Source organism: Drosophila guanche, unplaced genomic scaffold, assembly GCF_900245975.1.
Source record: "Drosophila guanche unplaced genomic scaffold, DGUA_6, whole genome shotgun sequence".
NCBI classification, from domain to species: domain Eukaryota; kingdom Metazoa; phylum Arthropoda; class Insecta; order Diptera; family Drosophilidae; genus Drosophila; species Drosophila guanche.
In genome coordinates, this window is record NW_022995751.1 from 3583642 (window position 1) to 3600596 (window position 16955).

The 16955-nt window shown below is 43.0% G+C and overlaps 2 protein-coding genes across 6 annotated transcripts in view; one reads left to right on the forward strand and one right to left on the reverse strand.

Annotated features, from left to right (window-relative positions):
* Window positions 1-4835, forward strand: part of LOC117587510 (calcium uniporter protein, mitochondrial) — a 42988-nt gene extending 38153 nt beyond the window's left edge. Inside the window, exons 4-9 of one of the 2 annotated variants that reach the window (XM_034278302.1) lie at window positions 147-509; window positions 3636-3867; window positions 3931-4036; window positions 4112-4213; window positions 4281-4484; window positions 4540-4835. In XM_034278302.1, coding sequence (XP_034134193.1) covers window positions 147-509; window positions 3636-3867; window positions 3931-4036; window positions 4112-4213; window positions 4281-4484; window positions 4540-4788 — 1256 coding nt within the window. In that variant the 3' untranslated portion in view covers window positions 4789-4835. The remainder of the gene's footprint in view (window positions 1-146; window positions 510-3635; window positions 3868-3930; window positions 4037-4111; window positions 4214-4280; window positions 4485-4539) is intronic. The other variant, XM_034278303.1, reaches the window with a different exon arrangement.
* Window positions 4836-8825: 3990 nt separating this feature from the next.
* Window positions 8826-12940, reverse strand: LOC117587512 (purine nucleoside phosphorylase). Of its 4 annotated transcripts, none has more exons than XM_034278306.1 (3): window positions 12489-12939; window positions 10218-10289; window positions 8826-9852 (listed from the first exon to the last, which is right to left on the reverse strand). In XM_034278306.1, exons 1-3 carry the CDS (start codon window positions 12611-12613, stop codon window positions 8997-8999), a joined length of 1053 nt encoding a protein of 350 aa, XP_034134197.1. In that variant the 5' UTR covers window positions 12614-12939; the 3' UTR covers window positions 8826-8996. The 4 variants fall into 4 exon arrangements, with proteins under 4 accessions (XP_034134197.1, XP_034134200.1, XP_034134199.1 ...); XM_034278309.1 differs by lacking the exon at window positions 12489-12939 and adding an exon at window positions 11881-12006; XM_034278308.1 differs by lacking the exon at window positions 10218-10289 and having other exon boundaries at window positions 12489-12940.
* Window positions 12941-16955: the final 4015 nt, after the last annotated feature.

Sequence of the window (16955 nt, forward strand, 5' to 3'; positions counted from 1 at the left end):
GGAAATTTCTCTTTTTAATTTCTTCTTTTTTTCCATCACCTTTTTTTATCGTCACGCCTCTATTTGCGCCTTCGCCCTGCCCTGCCCTGCCCTGCCCTGCCACGCCTATCATTAACCTGTGGGGGAGGGGTGTGCATCGGATGCAGATATCACGCGACTCACTTTGCCAGAGCTAAGGACACGCCTGCGAGCCCTCGGACTGAGTGCAACGGGCAAGAAACAGACACTAGTCGAGCGACTAACAGCGACACAGACAACCAGAACAACAGCACCGGAACACACACCATCCACCAGGCGTACAAGTGAAATAATGGCAGCATCTTCTGCAGAAACAACGGCGAAAACAGACTCCAATTTGTCGATGATGGAGGCGAAAGGTGGAGGTGCAGGTGGTGGGACCTCTGGGGAAGGAGCAACAGCAACGGCAATCGTGGCCGTGCAGCAGCTCGTAAATAATTCGAACACGAGCAGGAGTCCTGCTTTCGACAACCAAAATGCAGCACAAAATGGTAGGTAGAGAGCCACAGAATGGAACAGGAGAAGATTGCCTTGTCCCTCCAATCAAGCGAAATGAAAGTACAGGGCTTCCCCCCCCCCCGTAGTCGTGTCTTGCTAATTCCCGAAACAACTTACCCGCTAAATGGCCTTGGGCCAGTCTCCTGTCAGTCTCTCTCTCTCTCTCTCTCTGTCTGTCCAAGCGGAGGGAGGGAACTCCTCTTTTTTGATCGTTCAATTAAAGCTCGTATGTTCGTTATACTTTTTTTTTTGATTTATTTTATGCATGCAGTTTGTGCCTTGCCTCGTACGTAACTATATTATGCATTTAAGGCTGGCCAACAGCTCAACGACTGCGCTGCGGCTTTATAATTTGATTTAAATGCAGAGGCACGCGGCATGGGCATGGGACCCGGTGTGGGCCACACACACAAAGTCGCACACATTCAGGGCCTGGGAGCGGGGCAGATACGTATCCTGCCTGTGGCACTGGCACGCGAGTCTTGTTGAAAATGTGGCAGCGACAAAAAATTAAATCACAAAAAAATATGCAAACACGGAGGCGGCTGCGGGTTCCTGGAATTTTTCATATTGCACAAAGGACGATTTTTGCATGTGTAGCAGAAAATGTTGCAAGTGGGAGGGGAGGGTGCTAGGGGATGGCAGAGAGACTCTCTCATGTAATCATGAAATGCTCGCAAATGCGATTCCTGCCTCCAACACACACACACAGAGGCACACACACACACAAGGAAGGAAAAGTGGAGCCCCATAAGAATGGCACACATTTGTCGGGTGGAGCTCTTTCCGAGATTGCAAAGTCAACTGGAACTGAAAATACTGGCGAGCATAATGGAAACCAAACGGTAGAGAGGGAAAAGTGTAATCTTATCGGAGGAAACTGAAACCTAAGTGCTGGCACAATCATTCCTATTCCCAGGAACTTTCCCAAGGCCTTGTACCTTCCGCCTCTTAATCCCCTGTAATTTCTAATGCCATTCAACTCCGAACTCCACCCTGACTTCTGACTCCAACTACGAGTAAACTCTGTCTTCAGGCTGTATCTACGAGTAGCTACTGACTCCTTTGTTGCAATTAAATAACGGAGTGTGCTACTAAATTTAAATAAGCGTTAATTGCAAGTGCTAGCCCTGACTGGTACACACATAATAACAACGAGAAATGGGAAAGCCACTCCTGGAATACCCTTGCAGATCAGATCCATGTTTTCTATGCACTTGCTGTTGGATTACAGAATATCCTGATGCACGGTAAGGGTACCAAATGGGAGTTTACTCGTTATAATATTGTGGGCTCTGGGGCTGATTGCCGCTTGCATTTCCGCTGCCAACTGGCGGATGTGGTCGCAGGGCCACACTGCCTTCACTCCCTGACTGCCTGCCCTCATTTTGAGCCATACCAGCCACGTGTTTGTGCCACACAGGGGTGCAAAAGCGGGCAGGAAACTCCATCAGGAATGTACGAGTATGCTTGACACTTGTTAGCCCTGTTTTGGCAGGGATGCGGAAACTGCCTATTAAGTTTTGATGAGGCAAAGTTGTTGCGGCGCCCCATCAAAGGAGCTGCTCCTGCCTGCCAGAACAGGATATGATCAGTGTTAGCACGTCGGCTGTGTCTCTGGTGGAGACAGATACGAGGCAGGGGAACACAGGTTCTCTCTTTGCCACAACCAAAAACCCGACAACAAAATCAGGGACAGACCCACACAGAACTTTTGCATTCCTTCCCCCTGGACGGTGGTATCTCTGACTGTGTGTGTGTCATAGTTTGTAAATTAAACTTTTTCAGCGATGTTATCTGCCGTTCTGCAGTTCGTTGGATGTGTTTTCCACGGGCATGCCACATATAGAGAGAGTTGGAGAGTTTCCCTGTCATCAGAACATTCCAAATAAATTGAGTTTAAGCAACGCGAGCGAGCGGGCACTTCAATATTTTGTCTGCTCTTTTGGCTGTCTTCATGCCACAAGTTTATTCAATGAAAAATCTCTGTGGCATGTTTGGTACTGATTGAGTTTTATTTTTGTTTTTGGTTTTTGGTTTTTTGTTGGTCTGCTGCCACGTACACACAATGAAACACTCGCCGCACGCCACACACCGCCACGAAGTGAGAGGAGGATCGGAGACGGAGAGCAGACGTCTGCCAGCGCGAAAATCTGAAAGTTAACTGAAAATTAAAACAAAAATCACAAACTATCAATAAAAGAAGAAGCGGCCAACGCAAAAGGCAAAAGAAGGCAGAAGGTAGCAGCAGCAGCAGCAGCAGCAGCAGCAGCAAAAAAGAAAACATAAAATGTTTAAAATCCCAAAAATCAAAGTCCATGAAAATAATCATCGTAGAAGAAGCGCGCGGCATAGAGCCACAGAGCCATGGCTGTAACCACTACAAGCAGCCATTGCTCTGATGGCTAACACACTAGTTACCCACATTTGGCGCCGACTACAATTGCTAATGGGTTGAACAGACCCAGCGCCAACACCACAAAGCCAGGCGCTATCTCTCTCCCGATTTAAACGAGAAGAAAATCTTCATTAGAAGTGTGGCATGGCAGAGTAGGAGGCTCCTACTGCTGCCTGGCGTGTGTGGTTTGGTTGCATCTTGGCTGCTGGTTGCTGGCTGCTTGCATGAGTGGCAGCGATACAGATAGATGGATATATGTTTGTGCTACTTCATGGCTGCATAAATCCCACATGCGACAAAGTGAAAACTTTTCAATGCTGCTGCTGGATCTGCTCGAAATGGAGCTGCCTCCGAATCTCAGTTGGAGGGGGAATGCGTTTAGGTGCCCGCTAATTGAATTGTTTGTCATTCCGCAGTGCGCTTATTGTGTGTGTCATTTAGATCACACAATATGTACATAACTGACTGCTGTTGCCGCCTATCTACGAATCCCCGCGGTATATTGCACTCTTAACCGTCGTCATGCCCCAGCGGACAATGCGAGCGTCTAACTGCATTCGACTTGCAGCAGCAGCAATTCGCTCTATGGGCAAATAACCTTGAGTGGCTTTTTATTAATTAAAACTTGAGTGGGTAGAACTGTGTTCTACATTATAGAAATCGCTGTGAAGGGGGGAGAATGGATATCTACAAATGATAATCGAAAAATCTCTCATTTTAGACGACATCTTTGTGGAGTACGTGAATGGTATGCCGCACATGACCGTTCGACTGCCAAGTCGCAACGAATTATGTCAGTTTGCACTGAAACCGATCTCGCACAATGTTGGGGATCTTCTCTCGATGCTGAGGGAGGAGGATCGTGGCATTGATCGGGCGGCGGTGATCAATAAGAATGGAGTGCGCATTGCCTCGTCCTGCACCATCGATAGCCTGCTGGATGATACATTTAGGTGAGCCGCCACCTAAAGCTGATGAAACACATCCCTAAGCTAATCGATCATCCATTTATCCAGCATACAAATCAACAATCGCACTATGGAAGTGAATCCACCGAAGCGTGACAAGATCACACTGGAGTCCATGGACAAGGTGGGCGATGTGCGTAAGGTTATTGCTCAGGTAAGATTAAGCCACAAGATACTTCCCCCCCCATAAAGTGCTACCAGTTTAATGTGTGGCCATAACTCTTGGCAGCTCTATGAGGCATTCAATGTGGGCGAATATCAGCTGGAGAAGAGCAATCAACTGGCCAAGGAACTGGAGAGCATACGCTACGAGCTGGAGCCACTCGAAGAGGTAAGATTATCTTTTAAATATATGTTTGTAAATTGTGGTTTTACATCTATGTATTTCCCTTTTGCAGAAGAAACTTGAACTAAGCAAAAAGGCCACTCGTCGCACCAACTTTATGACTTGGATGGGTCTCGGCCTGATGTCCGTGCAGTTTGGCATTTTGGCCCGATTGACCTGGTGGGAGTACTCTTGGGATATCATGGAGCCGGTTACATATTTTGTAACCTACGGCACGACAATGGCCATGTACGCCTACTACTGTGTGACCAAGAGGGTAAGTAGGGGATAGTTAGGTGCTGGCTTCAATGATACAATGTCTTTCCCCTTAGGAGTACATGATGGAGGCTGTGAAAAACCGCGAATACTCGCTGACCATCTACAAGAATGCCAAGAAGATGCAATTCGATGTGGAGCACTACAATCAGCTGAAGCGCAAGACGGCGGAACTGGAGTACAATCTGAGAAGGATCAATGATCCGCTGAACATGCAACTGCCATCGCATCTGGTGCGCACCCAGGAGAACACGCCCCCGACCGACCAGCAGCAGGACGAGCCCAGGGTGGGTAAAAGTAACTAAGGACATGGCTGGACTTTGTCGCAATCAGCGGCAAGAGACGACCAAAACAAGGAAATGAAACTCAAACTAATTTTTAGACTACAAAATAAACAGTCCCCCCCTAGTCCCAGTGAGATTTCCAGGTAATTGAAATATTATGTCCCTCCCCTACCCTCCCAGCATTCAGCAGGTGTCGTGTAAACTCTAAGCGAGTTTCCCCTATTCTTTACGTTAACTAAAATGTTTTAGTTTTTTTATGTTTATGATTAATTAGCAACAAAACGCACAAGTGAACGCATACTTAAATGTCTGACGCAGGCCCAGTCCTAGAGCTTATTTCTATGTTTAATCTTTTAGTTATTTATTGCAAGAGAGCGAGATTTGTTTAATGCCCAAGGCGACCCTCTACATCTATCTACCTATTTGAAGTGTGAGCAACGTTCTAGTAAAATATATGATTTATTTATTGACCATTATTTCTGTATTTTTTTGTTTTAAATTAGCATAAACAGTGATTGCCAAACTAAAAGATATCCAAAATAGAGAATGCTTACCTTCTAGGGGATACAACCGTAGATTGTAAGACATATTTTAGTCCAAACTTGTTCGAAATGGATTGCAGAACCTTGGGGGAAGGACCACCAAGAATTTCCACCACACAGAGATTCTACACACACACACACACACACACAGATATCTACATACTGTGGTCCAATCTATCAGTGAAAACTCGTGAAAACTCATCCAGTGAACTCTACTAACTCTCCATAAGCTTTAATCTAGCATAAACATACAGATACCATACAGATACATACAAAATACATAAACGTAAACATAAACATATAAATATACTAACGTGAATAACTAGAGACCGAGAACAACAACATGTATATAAAAACGCACCAACTATTCCATTAAGATTTTAGCAACAAAGAGGAATTCGTAGTTAGTAAAAGTTAAAGAAATCCTAAACGTAATTTAGTAGATACGATTAACGATTAGATATGTAAATATTATAAACTGCTGTGTTTCATGACAACGTAAACGATATGTAAGAAGAGTCGCCCCAAAAACGAGACAACGTTTAGCTTAATATTAGTTTAGTGAGAGGCATTAACTTTTACCCTAACTAACGCTTTCTTCGCAACTCTACTCAGACTCTAGATATGTAATTGTTTTAAACTAGTAATTGCCAAAAGGTTGTGTTTGAGAACTGTTTGCCTGTGCTACATCGTATGTACGTTTGTACACATCCCCAGGAATCCTAGAACCAATCTGTAGACTCTACTACTCTCTGAAATTTACTGAAACTACAATCTATATACCCTGCATCGCTTTTCAATGCACTCCACATACTCCACATACTCACACACACGAACATACACGCGGGATGCATACACACATATACATATGAGCTAAGACGCACACACACTAAATACATACAAACTATCCAACATATTTGGAAGGATTAACTCTAGCCTAAGAAGCACTATCTATGCCTATGAATACTTTAAAGACATTTGTGATTCAATTTCAAATTATAAAGGTGGAGGAGAAGATGATTATTTACTGTACAAATCGAACATTAACTTTAATCAAAAAACCTAACCCGAAACTAACTTTGAAAGTATGTATTTTTGCCTAATCCAAGTCCCAACTAATGTTTATGTTTATTGTATCTAATGAATTACCTCCTCTACACGAGTACGAGTATCTCCTAAACATATATCTTAATCCTAATCAGCGCCAAAGACTTATGAACAAATTTAACAACTAGTTAATCCCCCATATATCCCCCTCTTAATGCTCGTTCAAGTTTTTTAGGCCCTTACTATTTATACGCATAACAAATTATATAAATTACCAACGATGCGGCCTGATGGACGGGGAATTCCTAAATTCCTGCTCTCGAGAGGTGCATATATTTATAATTCTCAAGTACCTTCTTTCATAAAACAAAAACGAAACAAAAGAAAAAACTAATCTATCTTTTTAACGAATTTAAATTAATTAAATTAATTAATAATTCATTAATTAATTTAATTAAGTGCTTTAAGTAATTAAATTGTTTTAATTTTGTCTAAACAACAAAATTAATTTTTTACATTTATAAAACAACCAAAAATTCGTTACGAAAACTCCCAAGAAACCCAAGCTTAAAAATAAATCAAATAAAGTTATAAATTTAAAGAAAACATCTGCATTTATTTGTTTTTTGGTATGGAGGGCCTTGGATCGGAGGGCTGCGGGAATGTTTTATAGGTTGGGCTATGAGAAGAGCAGGCAATATCCTTATTGTCCTTGCCTCTAAATGATTTGGGATATTCTGCCGCTGACGAGAAGGCGTGGCACGTCCTGATCGAACAGGAAATGGCAGTTTGCGCTATTTTCCGTAAACCCGATGACGAATTAGCGTGTGGGACATCCTGCCGATTAAGAGAATACGACTCACGTCCAGATCGGATGAGAATTGGAAGATTTCAAGCATCTTATACATAAATAACGTTCAGCACCGTGGCGCCAGCGCAATGAGCGGTACATTCTTGAACTACGTTATTTTAGTTCCAGTAGCGCCCGGTGGGAGCGGGAGCTATGCAAAAACACTTGCACAGTGGCGCCGCCGGTACGAGAGGTAAATTTCCGAACTACACTACCTTAGTTCCATCAATGGTCGTCGGTCTATTGCTGCGCTACTGTCGATGCTATCAAAACTGTATTAATTCACAGTGGCGCCCCCAGGCTGAGCGGAAAATTCTCGAACTACGATATTTTACGATATTTTAGTTCTATATATGGCCGTAGTGGTTTGGGAGCGCCACTGTGCAACGAGATGGCTGTTGTACAACAAAATTGCTTCGCTCAAATGTAAATTTTCAGACCGAGTACCAGGCCAACAGAAATTCACAGAAAGAAACCGGGAAAAATTTGTTCAGTCGCCAAGTAACTAAAAGTATGCACCAAGATTTTTAAGGAAAGTAAATTAATAATTGCACACAAAAAATACTGTAGTGTACTTTTAGTTACTAGTCGACTAAACAAATGAATTTCGGTTTTATAGCATCAAGCTTTTGACACAGTGAAAAAACAAAAACCAGCTACTTTCTGCTGATTTCTGTTGGCCTGGTACTCGGTCTGGAAATTTTCCAGTTTTCGGCCATTTCAGAAACAGAAATTCTAAACAATTTCAACAGTTCACAGTGGCGCCCCATCACAAAGCGGTAACTTCTCGAACTACGATATTTTAGTTCCAGAAGTGGCCGCCGTGGGTTGGGGGCGCCACTGTGAAAACGCTTCATTGTTGTACAACAATTTTATTTTTGTTGTACAACAATTGTATGTTTACAACAACAACAAGGACACTTTCTTTGTTGTTTTCTACGCCAGTTTTAGTCCTTTCGGGACGTGCCACGCACCTTCGTGATCGGGAGAATTTCCCCGGTCGTTTGGCGTCAAGGACAATGAGGATAATAAATATCCTTTTAGCCATATCTTCGCCATTCGTTTAACGATCAGGACATGCCACACCTTTTCGTAATCAGGACACGAATCCTGATCGTTTTCAATCAGAAAAGGATCAAGGACATCAAGGATTAGGGATATAATTTTTATAATTTGGCCATTTCACATCCGATCAGGACGTAATGCATGTCCTCGTGTGGGGAAGAGTCTCATGAGTCCTTTGAATCCACCAAGGACCTCCAGGACTACAAGGATCAGCCATTTTAAGCTATTTTGTAATAATCGGAAACGCGCACCCTGAAAGTATGCCGCATTTTATTTTTTAGTACAGAGACTCCAAAAAGCATGCCGTGTTTTTGTTTTAATATTTTTGTTCTTTATTTAAATGCGGTATGATGACATTTCTCGTCCGATCAGGACGTGTGACACCTTTTCGTAATCAGAACAGCTTGCCTGATCGTTTTCCATCAGTTTGGTATCAAGGACATTAAGGATACTCCCCTTTAAGCGCTATTTTACAACTTGGACTTAATTTCTATAGCTCTGCCATTTCTCAAACTAGCTGACTTAGCGAATAGAGATAGAGGGAATAGCTAGAGTTTGTTTTAGATCTATTTACTTGTTTATAATTTAGTTTAAACTATTTTCTATGCTTATACTGTAAATGTTGGGACAATTCGTGAAATGTCTGCGCCCTAAATGTAAATGCAAGTTCTAGAGAATTAACTATTGTTAAATTTAGAATCCAACGAAATCCTCTCGTTCGGTGCCTAAGACTGTGCGTGGATCTCTCGGACCAGTCGAGCGACGAGCTCACAGCACGCCTTTTGCCTGTTCTTGGCCACGGACATGACCTCGTCGTGGTTAGCCTCCTCGTCCTTCTTGTCGCTGTACTCGGTGGAGCACTTGTTGGTGATCAGGCTGAAGGCGAACACTTTCATGTCGCAGTGACGGGCGGTGATGACCTCGTGCACCGTGGACATGCCCACAGCGTCGACGCCCATCATGCGGAGGGCCTTCAGCTCGGCAATGGTCTCGTAGGTGGGTCCGCCCAGGCAGGAGTACACGCCCACATGCATGTTCGACTCGATGCCCATGGATTTGCCGATCTCGAGGGCTTTGTTGATCAGGTCCTTGTTGTACGAGTTGACCAGGGCTGGGAAGCGTGGCCCGAAGCGAGGATCGTTGGGTCCCTGCAGCGGCGAATTGCCAGCAAAGCCGAGCATGTTGACGTGGTCATGCATCAGCATGATGTCGCCCACCGCAAACTTGGGGTTGATGCCTCCGGCCGCATTCGTGGCGAACAGATACTCCACTCCGCACAGCTTCATCACGCGCACCGGCATGGAGCACTTGGCCAGGGGATAGCCCTCGTAGAAGTGGAACCGTCCCTGCATGGCCATCACGATGGCACCCTCCAGATGGCCGACAACCAGCTTGCCGGCATGACCCTCCACCGTCGACACCGGAAAGTTTGGTATCTTCTCGTACTCAAAGATCTTGGCATCCTGAATGATGTCGGCCAGCGAGCCGAGTCCCGAGCCGCAAATGATGCCAATCTTGGGCCGCATGCCAGCGCCCTTCACAATGAAGTCGGCGATTTCCTGGATAACCTCATATGGATACCTGCAAAGGATCGGAGAGATTAGTGGAGATTATTTAATGGCTAATAAATGGATGGTTACAATCACAGTTAAGAGTATTAATTGGGGAGTGGAGAGTGGGGATAAATGAATGAGTTACATGTTAGAGAGGGGCAATTCATCTGCTCGCCTCGCCATTAGACAATGGTCTGAGCAAGGATAGAAGTATCTACCTCCCCCAGAGTACAGATGAATCGAATTATTATCAGAATAGAACAGATATTAATTATGCGAAACATTGACATTCAATCAGTTTGATGATGCGAGAACACAACAAAGACTCGAAATGTGTTGAACCAGAGAGACGGCACAATGAATACTTTTAGGTAGAGAATTTGGACTACAAACGTGTCTTCGTTGAGCACCCGCAGAGCCCTCAACTCTTCGGGCGTGAGGGAGCATTGGATTCTTCCATTATCACTGTAATTTTGAAGAAGATAACGATGAATTTCATAGTTTTTGTTAAGATGCCAAAAGCTTATTAATATACATTTATGTAGCTGAAAGATAATGTCAAGAGATTGGTAAGATAAAAGCAAAAAGGTGGAGCTTATCAGCATTCCAGCAGGTGTTTTTCCTAAGAAAATATAAGATTGTGACGAATATTTATCTTAATTGCCGAGAATTTGTAGAGTAATTATCGGGTGAGCTGATACCCACAATTAAATTTGATTGCTGCAATAATTAACTTGGTTTTCTCGAGGTTAAGCGCGCCAGAACCTGAGCTGAATAAGTGGGATGGAATGGTGCCAAAACTGAACCCTTAACCCCCCACGTGTTGTCGTTGGCATCTCCCTTGTTTCATCACACAACATTTGTTTTCCCACTGATAAGCCGCGTATGATGATGATGATGCCATTATCAATATTAACAACAGAATGTAAGCATCAAATGCGTCACTAAGTTGACAAAAACAGGCAGCGCGCCACACACAGGAGTTTGCATAACTTGAACACTAATTAAACGATCGGTTTAATGCGAATATAATCCAGACGATCGTTAATAAAATTAGATTTATGGATATTTGACCAGAACTCGCGACTTGTGGATAGTTTCGAAAACTTTTCGCCGCTTCATCCATATTCAGCAGTCGAGTGGGTCGAAACTAGTTTCAAAATTAATCAACAAACATGTTCGGGGGCTCTGGAGGTGGGTTGGAAGTCCCCCGCTTTATCGGACAATTTGCCAATTGCAGGTATCTGTTGCCTTGGCACTGCCAGAGATTATGGCCAGACGAGGGCCTATGCCAAGTTCAGGGAACACACCCGCTTTTAACAGCCAATCAGCGAGAGCTGTTTCAATTGTTAACTGGGCCAAAAAGCTTGCATAAGCAGTCAGCCAACCGGCAATCGTTATCGTTTACTAGAGTCAGTGGCACTTGGTTGTGTTGTTGTTGCAACGGGAATGGTCTGGAGTGGACTGTGGATAGACGACCACACCGCCGCGGCCGGTGCCTAATCATATACAGATTGAAGATGTTTCGAATGAGGTTTTAATGACTTGCGCACAAGCAGCAAATCATGCCGATAAGCCAATATCAGGGGCCGAGCTACTGGAACACCGGAATGTCTTAATTTATACTCAAAAACGAAACAGCAACCAAAAACGAATAACCGACGCGATCTGGTCTGAGCTAATTTCTTGATATCAGCGGCAAGATCAAGGACAGTGCCTTGCCATATCGCATTTGAATTTGATTTGCTAAACTTAAATAAGTTTCGAGGGTTTGAAGATCGAACTTACAGCTGACTCTCCGGCGTGCGTAGAACGGGTATTATTTTTTTTGGCAAGAGGGCATCGGTCTTATCACCGGCCTTCCCTTTTGGATTCGAACAGCAATCGTTGGAGCACATTTTACGAATAAAATAAATACCTACAGCTAGACCGAAATGAAATTTTGTTTCTGAATTATAAACTGAATAAATTAAGGACATGCCAAGGCACACTAGACTTTGTCGGGGGCAGCCAAGAATGGATTTGGGAGGCGTGTAGAGCGTTCTAGCTAACTTACAGCAGACTCTGCGGCGTGGGTATCACTTTCTCGGACTCGCTGAGACCCTTGGCCTTTTTGTCCGTGCACGTATTGCCACTTTTTTGGGAGCTACCGGGTCCACCGCAACAGTCGCGCGAACACATCCTGTTTGTTGTTTATTACAGCAAATTTAGAGGAGAATTGTTCAGAATTTGTTGTGATATTCTAAGCCGAAACGTGTGCTTGAGGCAACTAATATTTGTAACAAACAAAACATAAACCAGGAGAAACGAAAAGCACGGCCTACTCTGGGGCCTAAACGGGGGCTAACTGCCAACCCAAGGGCACATCGATATCGATTGGGCCATTAAAAGCGGGTCAAAGACAGTTTCAAAGCATTGGGAACGTGGACAGGTGCAAAGTTGGTTGAAAACCTCAGAGGAGCAGTAGCAGAAGTAGGAGATGTAGAAGCAGAAGGACTTGTGTGGCAAGCAAGTGGCCGCCCCAGAGGGCATTAAGCGCCAGCTACGCAATGTGCCGACAATTATTGGAACTTTCAATTATAGTTGATTGAACTTAACGAGTTGGTGGCGTGAGTGATGGCTCACGAACCATCTTTCGCTCCTCTAGATTCCAGTCTTACTTACGTTTGATTCTCCTGCGCCAAGTCGTCGGCCGGCCTGTCGCCGTTGCTGCTGCTGCCATTGCTGTGTCCGTTCCTATGATTGCCATTGCTGGTGGCCACATCGCCTTTGGAATTATAGCCCGTCATTGTGTGGATGTGAAGGCTTTTGTGTATGTTCTGCAATTATATAAGTCTGCCCGCCTGTTGACCTTCTGTCCGTTCTGATTCTGCTGCTGCTCCAGTTGCTGCTCCGGTTGCTGCTTCTACTGGTTATGTAAATAATTCGCGTTGCAAATTAATTCTCTTTCCAAAAAAGCAAATTCCAAACTAATTTAAAAATCAGGAACTGAAATATCTTTTGTACACTCGTTACGATCCCCAGCTGTGTGTTAAATGATTATTATTTTCGTATATTTTCGCGTCCCGAATCGGTTATCTCGGCTATGATCGGCTATTGTTGACTGCTCGAGCGATGTTTCTTGAATGAACGGTTCGACCGACTGGACGAGGTCTTTATAAACGTCGTGCGCCTTCAGTCTGCGTCGCTGTCAACGTCAACGTCTCTGCCAGCACATCCTCCTCTACAGAAGAGAATCTGTTGAGCTGCTGCTGCTGCTGCTGCTGCTGCTTGATTGTTCAGCATTCAATTTATATACATATGTACATGTATAGGTACACTCCTGTATTGTATTGCCGGAATTGTCGCTTTGCTTTTTTTAACTACATCAATTGAATTGAGCGAATTTAAATATTTCATCAAAGTACGGGCACACGAAGCCAAGAAGGAATAACACTTTTAGTGTTTATTGTTTGATTAGGTGTTTGTTTACTCATGGGTTTCGTTCCGCAACAGCTCACACACACACACCGCACACACACACACACACAAATGATAAGAATATGAGCTGTTTGCAATGGACTCGCTTCGATATCGCGATATTGGTTTGTGCAATCAACGGCAAAGTAGTCCATGACTTAATAGCCGGTGAATGCAATTCTTCAACTTGAAAAATGGGAGTCCACACCATTAAATGGGACCTAAAAGAGAAAGAAAGTTCTAGAAATCAGTGAATCAGAGAACATTCAAACCACAAGCCAAGCCTCAGTTCACTTCGCTCTTTTGATCTTCAAACATAATAATAATCACGATGAAGTTATTTTTAAACATAATTTTCGAAACATGCCACTGGCCGAGCGCTATAATTTTTTATTTGCCTGCTTAACCTTTCGCAATGCTTATCACTTGGCCAGTCGGAAAGTTTTCCTAGATCGTCAGATCGTCAGTTACTAGGGCTGCCCGCCCAGACAACCCCAGACAAGCGAAAGCTGACTGCATGTTGTAATACAGAATGCAATTCGAATCACCCAGCAACGGCAAACAGCCTAATCGCTGCACTGATAAGAAATCAATCACACGAAACTATAGCCCTTGAGGCACCTCAATAATGATTGTTGCCAACGGTTCTTTTTTTCTACAAAAAAATGGTGCCAAAAGCGTTTCTATTCTCCTTCCATTGATAGTTTTTCCAGCATCGGTGATAAGAAAGAAGCATTATTATTGGCGCTTATCGCTTCGTGGGGGGTTTGGTACGCGTATTGTTGTGATCTAAGCCACAGTGCCAGTGACCCCAGGCATTGCCTTACACCAACAGCGACACCGCCAGCGCCAGCGCCAGCGACAGCTCTTGATTCAGTAAACAACTTTATGGGTTTTACGAGTGTAGAAATCGCGCGCGGAATGCAATCATTATCAGATTGAAAAGGCAAAAATAATGCCCGTATTTTGACTGGACGGACCAGCAGACACTTATATAAGGCCCTGACTAGACTAGCCACTAAAGTGACAAACTCAATCTCTATCTTGTTATACCCCAAACAGACCCTTCGTTCCCAATCTAAGTTGTTCCAAAACAAACCCTATGGTCGTCAAGTCTTGTTATTGAAAATACACATTCCATTTTCGCTCAATTTTGCTTACGTCAAAAGTACAACAAATAATCACTTAAAAGATTATTTTATAAATAACAAACCACTGACAACCGCGCCTTAAATGCTCTTACTTTTAAGGAAATGCGTGAGTACCCCTACTGAGTTTAACTCTGTCTAAGACAACACACACTTTGGGAGACACTTCAACATTGACCTCTGCACAAGACCCAAACAGATGCAGGCCACAAAAGAGATGTGGAAAATTCCATGATGATAAGCAAACCCAAAACTCCAATGGAAATATGTTCCATTCATGTTTCTGTGGAAGATTCCAAGAGTAGTAGATGTAGATGCATCTGTGTCTGTTGTGTGTTGGAGAACAGGAAATCTCATAGATATTGACCTGCGCACACAGCAAACACCAAAGTGGGAATCTTTCTCTGGCTAGCGGCATCATTGATCAACGTCTGCGGCACGACGCACAACAACCCATTTGAAACCGAACGCGCCGCCGCTCCACTCCGTGTGCCTATTGCTGTGCAACGCAGACAGATCAACAGATTAAAGATAGAGTAAACAGGCATTTCACGTCATATTTAGATTTATTTTGGAGTATATTTATTAGCACTGTTTTTTTTTGTGATTTATTATATTCCGTATTCCATGATTCGTAAGATTTGTAGTCCTGCTAAATTCCATTTGGATTCGCCTCACTTTCGCTCACTAATTGCAATGTTTTCTTGAATAATTATTTACTAGTCGCGGCGATTGCAATGCTGTTTAGTGGAAAGCTGTTTCGAAATGAACTTTTACATTAATTGGCAATATAATTGGATGATTTAGAACGGCTTGCTGATTTCTGATAACATATAGACTTTAATATTATGGCAACACATACTAGTCTCAGGCACACAAACTATAAAGAACTCAAGCGTAATGAACCAAAAGAAACTCATGAATCAATAAAGGAACAAACCAAAGCGATCGATACATATAACCACTGATATTTTAGGTTGGAAAACAAGTTTTGCTAGAAAAGGTTGAAGCACTTAGTGAAACCATCGAAAGACTCCCCCAATGCATCAAACTCCACAACCTATAGATCGAGGCCACACAACCCAGACAACTTTGCTTGCAAAAATGTTTACCAAATGAAGAGACAAATAAATATGTTTAGGAAATGTTTCGAACTCTACAAGCAAAACTGAATAATGTTGAATATCTAATGGGTAATCTAATTTTCTTGAATAAGGCATTTGCGGGGCATTTAAATGTTTCAACGTATTCGTGACAAAGGGCAACAGGACAACGGGCGCAGGACCCCATCCATTTATTTGGATTTTGGCAAAGGTCCTCCGGTCCTCCTCTGTTTGGCAATTCTGGTTTTTGGGACGGTTTTTCGCAATGAAAAAGGCACGAATGTGTTCTGTAGGTGTTTTTTACGTTTCGTTTTTGTGTGTTATATGCGACTGTCTGCCCCTACTCTTTGAGAATTTCGAGGCATCAGCTAAAAATTACTCTTCTTTTTATCATTTTAATTGTTTAAACTTTACGAATTCTCAACTGGATTGATTATCATATATTTTGGTTTTGTTTTGTGGTGTAAAAAACTCTTACAAACAATTACCCAAAAATAAACTTTAACTGAAAAACATTCTCAAAAAAATAACAATATATTTGTGTATCTTCTTTTAATACGTTTTTTGAGACTCGGCACGCGTGCGATCCCGGTGGAACTGGTTTTCGGATGGGTTCCTCCTCCGTTATTTGCGGAAGTGCAGACCGGACAACGTGCCGCGCCTTCAATTTGAATTTAAATTTGATTTCATTTCATCATAATTAGTTATGTAGGATTCTCTTCGTATTATTATTTTGTTGTAAGTTAATAACGGTTGATTTTTCTTTAGGTTTTTCTTTGGTGGCACTGGTTAGAGGCGAGCTTTTCAAAAGCTATATTAAGGACTTGCGACGAGACGAGTGAATGCACATGCGGTGAATATGCGCTGCCGGTCAAGGGGCTTCCAAGGGGCACCACCATGAAGGCGGCACCCGCTTGGCCCCGACCGGGGTCTTAAAAGTCAAATAGAGAGACAGAGTGATAGAGAGAGAGATTGAAAGAGAGTATTCGTACTATATACGTATGTCGATAAGTATTATATATGCTAATTGTGTAATCAAAACCAAGGACTAGTTGCTAAATTTTGGTTTCTCCTCGATAAAATCAAAGTTGTAGTGGTTGTGGGGCGGCCATCGAAGGGGGATAATCGCAGGGGGGAGTGGAAACTGCTGGAAATTGTAGGCAATCGGATTACCTTCATAATGTATCTAGATTTATTGCAACATTTCGAAACTAAAAGGTAAATAAAACTACGTACACAACACAATTACACAAAATACTAAATACAAATACTAAAACCTCTACACATATTTATACAAATTAAAAAAAACAGAAAACAAATAGATACAGTCACTCACTCACACAAAACATAGGTACTACTAGGCTAACGAATAGATATCGCTCTTGTTTGAAACTGTCTGCTGTCTTCCATCTTGTTTTTTT